A 10,087-nucleotide genomic window follows, 5' to 3' on the forward strand; every position below is an offset into this window, starting at 1 on the left:
ATGTCCAGTTTTAGTCATACAGAATCACACATCACACTACAGCACGAACTGCACAAACTTTCTACATAAATTTCCTCCTGAAGTTTGGGTTTTGTCGATCATACGTGGCACTCACCACGTAAGCGTGGTGTGAATCATAACAATTACATATTCATCAATACACATTGACATGAAAGTGCAACAGAAATTCATTAATGAGGCAGGATGATCTTATGAAAATCACACATCTGGTATCATCACTCAGGCATCAAAGCAAGGATCTATCCAGGAGAACCCACTCGTGATCCGCCTGTAATTTGCAAAGAGGTGTAAAATCATGGTTCGTTCAAATTTTCAGTGCTTGTTGCCGAAGAGCGTTATGTAAAAAAAGGACTGCACCGTGTTGGCGGCAGCATTTTGGTCTTACCCCTATGATGGCGTTCAGTTCAGTCATCGTGACTTGCTTTGCTCTTTCCACTGCCGTGGCCACCTGCTGCTGATGCTGTGGGGAAGGCAGAAACGGAGGGAAAAAAACGTTCAAGCTAGAGTACGACAGGGCAATTCAAGCACTGAAATCTGCATCATGAAGTGCCATCGACGGCACTAGAAGAGTTCTCCACATGTGAAGTGAATCCTTCGGCGCTGGACACTTAAATTCACGAGAACCAGAGTATTGCACACTTACACCTTACTCCAATCCTACTTCTCGCCAGGCTTGCCTTTAATTTCGAAAATTGTTGCATGTGGAGGGGTGGGCCTGAGAGAACTTGTCTAAAGCAGTCTCCTGCTTGAGAGCAGTGTAATTCCCATCCCCTGCACACTTCAGCGGTTTGAGTTCACTCCAAGTTATAACAGCGATTGCATAGTCTCCAACAGCCTTTTATAGAAGTAATCCAAGTTGAATGACACCACTTAAACCTGGGTCACCCCCACCAAGAACGCAAAAAATGGTGGCCTTTCCGTTGGATAAGCTACTTACCTCCTGGGATAAGAAGGGAATGACCTGGGCACAGATGGCATTTAACCGCTTGGCAATCTCCGTCTGCAGCAAGGAAACATGGGAAGAGAGAGTCATTAGTTAGCGACAGCAGTCGTTCATGGTCTAACAGTCATCGCCGCAACGATCCGCGTCTCTCCTACACAGCTGGGTGCCCACGATGAATCTACTCCTCATCCGGCTTGTTGAATATTTATCGGGGGTTTTCAACAGGATTCGCAGCCGTGAAATGGCCTTTTGCGTAAATCCAGCATGAAAAATATATAGTCCGACACAGTCCAATGAACTTCTATTAGGATGGGGGCAAGCTGTACCATGCTGATGTGCAATAATGATTAGTGCGGCCCTGACTGCAAGAAAATATAATTTGTGTGAGGTATACTTTACTTCTCAGGCAGAGATAAATCAAAGAAAATGAAATCATCAATTTTGATCATACTTTTCTGCAAAAGTTATCATCAAAGAATATGTAGTTATGCTGTGTTCTCGGCCGTAACGATTTGATAACTCCAGGAGAAACAAAACCACAGGGATTGTCATTACATACTAATTCAAGTACCAACTGGATCTGACATTTGGACTGTTGGATGTGCATCAGCTCGGCCAACCGCGGCGGAAAACTAAATATTAAAAGTTATCTCTCTGACAAGAGAAGGCAATTTAGCGAGACAGATAGAAACGCCTTGATTTCTAGCAGGGTGAGAGAGAGAGTGGTCCAGAGCACGGTGATGTCCATTACTGAACAAGTCATGCACGAATGAGAAATCTTCCCAACTTTTCCCTCGAACCATACTCAGCTGGCTTTGACCAGCTTTTCTGATTAGAGTGCATCCTAAAATCAATTGACTCGTGAAGAGTGGAGCGAAAGGCCAAGTCAAGCCAGCGGAATTATCGGCGCCCTTGACAAGTCACGGACCTTGTCTGGGGAATTTGGTGAGATTGAATGCAAAAGATTTGTTCATCATGCCTGCGAAATTGTATTCATGAGAAATTAGGATATTGCCTTGGGACAGCGATCTATCTTGATAATGTCTACCCGGGGCCCCAGGCTATACTAAATATCCATTAAACATGTGCCTGTCAAAAATTTTACTATTTCCAAAATAGGATGGTCGATGTCTTGCCAGGTCTCCACGGGCCGATAACATCTGAAATTTGGAGTGGTTAATATTGAATGATATAAAATTGACTTCTCCACTGCTATGTTGAGGTCAAAAATTTTTACCAGTTGTCTGCGAGACGCATCAATTAACTGGACTTTTGTCTCGTCAAAACTTCTAATAGTTTTGATGTGGCCGAGGATGCACAACTTCAAGTAGGATTCAATTTTTTTAAGAAAAAAAAGAAATACACAACATCTTCATTATGTCTAACATCTTTCTTTTTCACACTTGCAACATCACAACTCAACTCAAGGGCATCTGGCAGCTGCCCCCCCTCCCGCCATTATATCACGTTGTCTATACAGATGTATATGTGGGAGGTGAACTACATTAGCAATATAATGAACAAGCTTATTATTTTGTGTAAGACCTGTTATTATGCCAGGGACGGCCGCCCCGGGGGAGAAGACAGAAAAGGCAAAATGGCTCTTTTGGTATTGATGGCGAACCAATTTGATTCACAGGCCATTGGAGACCCTCAGGCACATGACGAAAAATGGCAATTGCTCCGCGGGGAAATCAGCTCAACAAAAATAGCACTTTTGTATTCAATAAAAGGGACCTCCAGATTATCTGCACCATTTGCAGATTTGTACTAAATGGGAAACTGCGAGTGGGGGCCTGATGTGATTAAATGTAGGATAGGTTCTCCATTTTGCTTTGTTGATACATTCTAGAGGAACCATTGATCTGCTATTATCCAGATGGGCTCCTGCGATCGATGGCATTAGGCACAGATCCATAGGTTGTGTCATGTTATTGAGGGCTGCCTACCTATTGTCTGATAGCAATGTCTAACAAGACAGGAAGGTCACCCGGATCAACATGCTATCTAATGCTTTAATCTACCTTTGGAGACACCGGCCTGAAAATCCATTTTCGAAAAATCTTTCAAATAACTTGAATTTTTGGGCAACTGGAATTTGCCATTTGTATTAATTAACCAAGAAAATGTTAAGAACTACAATTTCTTAGGAAAAAAATTTCCAAAGAAAAAAATCATTTTCTTGAATTCTTTTGTAGCAATGCATTATGGGTAATCTGAATCATGCTCCCACAGGAAAAATTCAATATTGCATGACAATACTGAAGACCAAAGAGAAAAGAGGGTCTTCCTGTCTGGCATTTTCTTTGATCACTAACACCTGCTTCAAACATGACCCATTACCCACATAATAGGATGATGTCATGCGCAGGCTATGATCTTACAAGCGGGTAAAAAAATTCTTCCTTAGAACACGCCCACCCGTGGTGCACATAGATTATGTGGTGTGTGTATACAAAACATACCACGCTTTTTCCTCCAGCTTCCTCTAGATCGGGCCATGCAAATAAGGAAACACAGGCACAAAGGATATCCTGTTTGGCCTCAACTCGTTGCCACCTGATCCCAAACCACAGGGTGACCAGAAGCATTGTGGGTAAAATCAATCATGGCTCCCACTGGTGGGAACAAACCTGGTAGGGGTGTGTCTGATGAATTTTCTGCTTGCCTAGCCAGGGGACAAGTCCTCTATCATCTTTTCAATGGTGCAGATGCCTGCGTGTCTGCTGAACACTGCATTAAGAAATACCTGACTTGAAACCATCCCCTTGACTCCAGTTGACTTACTCCTCCCACGTACTAAACCAAGTAAACTCAATGTCTTGTCTTTCCCACTTTTCCACAAAATTTTTCACACTGTGATAATTTCCGTAGTCAATAGCTACACAAATCTATAACTAAGAGACAACACTCACTGTGTCTGTATTTCAGAATATTCAGAAAAGGCTGTATTTGTTGACTGAGTGAGTCGGCATCCTAGACAGGGCCATTATACAAATTCTCTCCCTTGTTTGCAAAACAGAGAAAACACAGGAACTTTAGTTTAACCAGGATAAAGTACTCAGCCGTACCAGCTTCTTGCTGAAGTTTTCCCTGTGGCAAGTCCTTCAAATCTTAACCTTCAAACTTCAGGACCCACTTCTGTGTAAGGAGGATACGCAGTCTATAAATGTGGATGATAAGGACCATTATGAACCCTCTGAAAGGCTGCCATTTCCCGGTAAAGATAAACATCACCCTGACACCGCCACAAGTGCTGTTGAATGTTCTAGTCGGAGGTCCTACATGAATGAAAGGGTTCCACTCCACGTATGATTATCATAGAATACAGGAATAGAAGAGAGAGCGTGCGGCTTGTTGGCCCTCCAATAGCAGGAGTATAAGCGCTGAGCCAGTCGAGAGCTGAGTGGCCCCCGGGAAACCTTAGAGGGTGCATCATGTTCGGGCATCCCCTTTCTCAACCTGCCCTCTGGAAAGGCTCTATCAATAGGTAATGTGTCCGCACCCTTGTTACCAATACTTGTTAAACTATAGGTTTACAGTGCCCCTGTGTGGCCTAATCAGGCAGGCCTCCTTTTTCTTGCCCGATCTGTCACTGCTCACAAAACACCCGCACCCGCAGAGCGATCCCTTCTAAGTCCCTTTCTTCTTAATGGGCCGTCATGGTTCTAGTGATTGCACTGTGACTGCCTACAAACACTACTTCCCAGCTGCCAGTGCAGCCGATAGGCCTTGGTCTGCACTTCAAGTGCAGTCAGTGTTTACACGAAGGTCTGAGTGTTTGATCGAAGAACACACGCATTCACTGACGCATCCCATCTGTCCAGAACCCTGATTACATCACGGGCCCAGAGATTAAGCTATACCAGTCCGACTCTTTCCCCGCAAACATCGTTGAAAAATGTTTCCCGTGTTCTGAAACTGCCCGTTTGGATGCAGCAGCCTGGTTGTGGAGTGGATGTGGGCACAGCTTTTGTTTGCACAGTGAGGTGCAGTGCCCCATCCTGGCGTGAAAGCTGTTTGCTCCTGTTGTTGGCAGCTCAAGTAGAGCCCTTCAGTCCCCCTTTCACACACACCGGATAATTGGCGCTTTTGTTGAGCAGAGGCTTTCTAAACACTTCTCAACTAAACGATACTTTTGGCAGTCAAATGCTAACCCAAGTAGTTGATGGTTTGGCAAACTGTTGATGGAGCAAGGCCGTCCTTGCCTTGCTAAAGGTACATGAAGAATACCAAGGGTGCCTGAGCCGTGCAAACACAGCCATCAGTCCGATGGAGATGAGGACAGACCTACCGAACAGTTAGCTCTGACTGAGTACACAAACCCAAGACTCCTAGGAGGCACAGGAATAATATTTACTGAACAAACATCCTTGTAAAGGTCTGACAGGAGATTTGGCCACAATGGAAGGTAGAAAAGAAGGGGCTGGTCCATACATGCGCTGTTGGTATAATCAGTGAAAACATGTGCTACCTGACACTAAGTCCAGGAAGCTCCTAATTTCAGTTGTATACTATTTTGGAAAAATACATCCTTCTTGAAAGAAAAAAAAATGGAGATTACACTCTTTTGCGACTGCTAAGGATCACAGAAAACCAGGCTCTGATTTGAGCATATAGAGCCATTCTTTTCCATAAATTTATCTGATAACAACAATAGACTACCGCCCTGTGGTGAACCTCGCATATGGTGGTAATAATAGCCTACCTCTCCCACAAGAATAAAAGATTTCCCAGCGCTTCTGCTACTAAAACACTGCCAACTGGTGACATGTACTGGTTTCAGTGCAGCTTGGGCAGAACAACACAAATACAGCTAGGTAAATGGACCAGGGAGAGTCAGACAAAGGGCTGAAATGAAGATACATCACCTCCCTAGGCAACTGGATACTAGAAACACACCCGTGAGGGCTGAGTGTATGTGTACTCTAGCCAGCAAGCATCCCATTCTCACAAGACTGAACATAGCATGGACTGATTCTCATAGCCTGCTTCTGATCGGGTCAGGAAACTCAAAGTAAAAGCGGTGACCTTTCCCGACTGCGCGGGGCAGCATCCTCACATCACGCCGTAAAGGAAAGGTCGGAAGAAGCCTTTTTTCCTAGGTCTGTTTATCTGCGAGTCCCAGAAAGGGAAATGACAGATGGTAAGGGGGAAATGTACCTTATTTGGAACATTTTCAGCCATCAGCTACAGAAATGTGTTGTGCATTAGTCCGCCAGACAAACTGGCAATTTAGCACTGGACCTTTGAAGACAGGCAGTGACCCCTGATGGGGGTTGATATGGAGCACCCTGAGGTTTTCATCATTTGGGGTGCAATATAATTACTTCAGGCTGTCAACCATTTCCCAGGAAGGGGGGAAGCTAAAAAGTTCAGAAATTACAAACATATCTCGCCTGAGGACACAGTGGCAAATCACTAATGCGTGCCAGATTAAGCCGTGCTTATCCGCCCGCCTTTGAGGTAGCATGACAACAAAACAAGGCCTTATAAAATGAACCATGTTCCCGAAATGGGAAATAAACACCGAAATCAGGCCCCTGGGGCTAAAATTATATGCTCACACACAAAGCTCATTCAGAGCGAGATGATATGAATTATGAATATTCGATGCACATGGCTACCTTTCATGATCACCCAAGGGGATAGGAAGACAAAGTTGCCCACCGCTCAAGTAGTCGGAAAATATGCCGCAGCAGTAGCTAATTACTACCTTTGCATTCAATCCCCCATCACTGTTATTACACATCCCAGTGTGGCACCCTGACTGCTCATTACCATAGAAAAATGGAAGTGTGTATACATAATAGATGCTATTAGGCATAACCATCCTATGGGGACCCAGCCATACCCCAGAAATAAATAATTCAGTTGCATTTCTAACCCACAGGGACACTACCTGTGGGGAGTTTTATGCCAGAAAGAATTAAGAACTGTTTCCTTGACCTTTGACCTGTAAAAGGCAGATGTGTCGGTCCCTAAAGAGTTTAACTGTTATAACTGGGATAGAATTCGAAATACTGAACAACTTACCTGCTTGTGCATTTCTACGTTCAGTCCGTACGACATCTCGTAATACTGCGAAAAGAATGGAAAAAATGATCTTGTTAGTTTAAAAGCTGAGCATCATGAATTTTTATCACCTATGGTGTGGTACAGCAGGCATAAGTTAATCAAGGGCTGGCCTCACAGGAGCACACCAGGCATGGTATTCATTAGACAGGGGGTGCTGAGAGAATCGAAATGTCAGATGCTAACTCCTTCCAAGGGGAGACACATGCAAATCAGCATGTCTGGAACATTTTCTGATTTCCTCAACATGTTGACATCAGGGAAAATAAACTTGCATGTTCTTGCCCGATTTCAGAACAGAAGTGCCCGACTACATGACTTAGATAGCAGAATAACATAAGCCTTAACAAATACATGCACTAACATGTGTCCCTGTCAAGGTAGCAAACTGTACCACTGTCTCGGTACCATTAATTCAATGGGTGTGTGGCTGAGCCATGGCTGGACAGCTTAGGCCTCTACTAATGAGTCTCCTCTGTTGGGCAAAATAATCCTGCATTCAGGGCTAGCCGCCACCTGACATGCCATGCATACATATCCACCCACTACCCAGGTCTAGTTGGTACACATCTCAATCTTAAACCACCAGATGAGGAGCAACGAAAAGTGTTCGGACTGCACCTAGCCGGTTATACGACCGCGCCGGGAGATGGCCGAAAACATCATGCGTCCAATTTTGCTTGCTCCATGGAGCTGAGTGATGACCATCTAAGCAGCAGCGGATGACCTTTTGCGCTGGGAAACCAACCACCCATTCTAACCCTGTCATCCCACCCCAGGAAGCCCCAAGTAACAGATGAGAGGAAGCTATTCACCATGACATAATGGCGCTGGAGTTCTGTCTTCTCTGCTGCCAGCTTTTCATACTCCATCTTCAGGCTGTGGGATAGAAAGGATGATGTTGCTGTTGGTGAGGAATCAGGAATGGGGGAGGAAAGACCCTCCACACAAAAAAGCAAAGCAAGCCTGCCAAATCTTCCATGACAATAATGAAGGCCTAACACAGTTCTGGTTCAATGATTCCCTAGATTTAACACTGCGCCACATGTGGACATTTTCAAAATATCCTCGGTTTAATCAACAAAGGTGTGCAAAAAGGTCCTTAGGTCTATGTGTACTGGACCATTCAATGATCTTTATTTGCTAAGCAGATCAACAACCCCAAGCGGGTTTATTTGCATATAAAATGGCTGGCTGGCTTTGTTTCCATCCCCCAAACAAGCGATAGTTTTCATATGGCGTTGTCTTGTTAGCTCGAGACCCGATCACCTCTGACTAAAATAGTTACATTTGCTAGCTGTTTCTCCGCGCCAACTGGAAATGCTACAACATGTAAATTACCACAAAGACAACAATAAAATCCGCCGAACAAAGAATTATTTTCGTGACCCTTTCCTTTACGACGTGTTCGACGATTTGATGACCTCATAGGTACGTAATCAAGTCAGAGAAATATTTCAGTACTTAGACAGCGATGTTCTTTATAAAGCAACGGTGTACATATCAACTAGAATGCCACTCTCACAAGCAGGGTGGGATAATAGAAATCACGGTCGCGAGACACAGTAACCCAGCCAGCGGGCGGGTGGAGTATCAACGTCGCCTGGGTTCAGCGGACCGCTGTCGGCGTGGCCTACCTGTGATATTGCGCCTGCAGGAAGCTGAATTCCTCTTTGATCCTGTCGCAGGACTCGGGGATAGTGAACTTGAAGGGCTGTCCCGGCTGGTGGGGAGGCGCCTGTAGGGAGAACAAGCCGCAAATTAGCGGGCAGGAAAACAGAGAGGAACGGAAATATAAGCGTGCCAACACATCCCAGCGGCTAAACTTCGTGGATCTGACTGCCGAAGACTTCTATAGAAACATTTCCCCCAAACAAAGGCTCCTGTATTGTTTTCTGCAACTTACTGGATGTCTGTTTTGAGGATACATCTCGCCGGCGTCGCAGTCGGAATCTGAATCACTGAACACGGTGGAGAACGGGGATAAATCCGTCGGAAAGCGGCCGACTTTCAGCCAAGCGCGCTCGGTACAACTCAGCCAATGGCGCCCGGCGCCAAAGTGCGGATCCGGACACAAGAACTCCGCCGCTAGCTCGTTTCACAGTCCGATTCCCCACTCCAACAGCGATCCTTCGGTGCCGGCAGCTCAAAACCTCTGACAGGGGGCACGATCGCCCATAAACCGGCAAGAAATCGGGTTCCGGGCGGGAGCAAGAATGCCGCAGAAATGATAATTTGGTGCACGGTCTCGCTTCGCGATGTGCAAATGCCACACACAGAACACTTTCCACACGCGGTAACGCCGAGCTACAATAGGGGGCAAATACTCTGCCTTTCAAGACTGTCAATGATTGGCTCCATCAAAGATTCCAATCACAGTTAACCAATCAGTACTTGAGAAATTCCAAGCCCACGTGGTATTACCACTTCCCCGACGTAGCTGACCAATCAACGGGCAGAATCTGCTACCGTTCCACTACCACACAGAGATGTCAATCAAAGCGCGGTGGTACGGCGCTGTTGACATAGGCTTCGGGGTAACGCCCACCCCCACAGCGCTGCGCCGCGTAATTACTTCTGAATGTCATGCAGATACGCAGCAATCTGTTATTACTGGCTTTCAGCCAATCGTCCTGTTTGTTGCCACAAAATTTCAGAAAGATGTTTTGCTAAATGAAAAGCCGGCGAATGTCGTGAGCAGGGGCTTGTGATGAAGAAAGCGGTTGCTTTTTTCGCATCTGTGCCAGGCAGCCAGACTCATTCAAGATGGTGAATTTCTCTAGGCGGTTCGAGGTTAATGTGAAACACACCTATTTCATACACACTAATGCTTCACGACACCCAGGTTTCTGGCAAGAAGATTAAACTAGTCCTGTTTATCGGGTGTTTTGCAAAGAAACATGTGCATACTGGGACGCTGAGCTTGATTATCGTCATCAAAAGGACAAAGGTAATTGACACGCTGTTGTGAATAAACAGTATTTTGCATCTCATTAGTTCCGCTCCCGAAAACGTAAATTGCATAGTAATCACAATAATGAGTTGCGA

The 10,087-nt window shown here is 45.3% G+C and overlaps 1 protein-coding gene across 1 annotated transcript in view; it reads right to left on the reverse strand.

Annotated features, from left to right (window-relative positions):
- The window catches only part of LOC109463138 (protein groucho-1-like), a 36,450-nt gene extending 27,082 nt beyond the window's left edge, over nt 1-9,368 (reverse strand). The window contains 6 exon segments of the mRNA XM_019759851.1: nt 407-481; nt 959-1,021; nt 7,001-7,045; nt 7,855-7,918; nt 8,677-8,777; nt 8,946-9,368. Of these exon segments, the coding sequence (XP_019615410.1) occupies nt 407-481; nt 959-1,021; nt 7,001-7,045; nt 7,855-7,918; nt 8,677-8,777; nt 8,946-8,969 (372 nt within the window). The 5' untranslated portion in view covers nt 8,970-9,368.
- Between the last annotated feature and the right edge of the window lie 719 nt (nt 9,369-10,087).

The sequence above is a fragment of the Branchiostoma belcheri genome, unplaced genomic scaffold (assembly GCF_001625305.1).
Source record: "Branchiostoma belcheri isolate BF01 breed outbred unplaced genomic scaffold, Haploidv18h27 scaffold122, whole genome shotgun sequence".
Classification (NCBI taxonomy): Eukaryota; Metazoa; Chordata; class Leptocardii; order Amphioxiformes; family Branchiostomatidae; genus Branchiostoma; species Branchiostoma belcheri.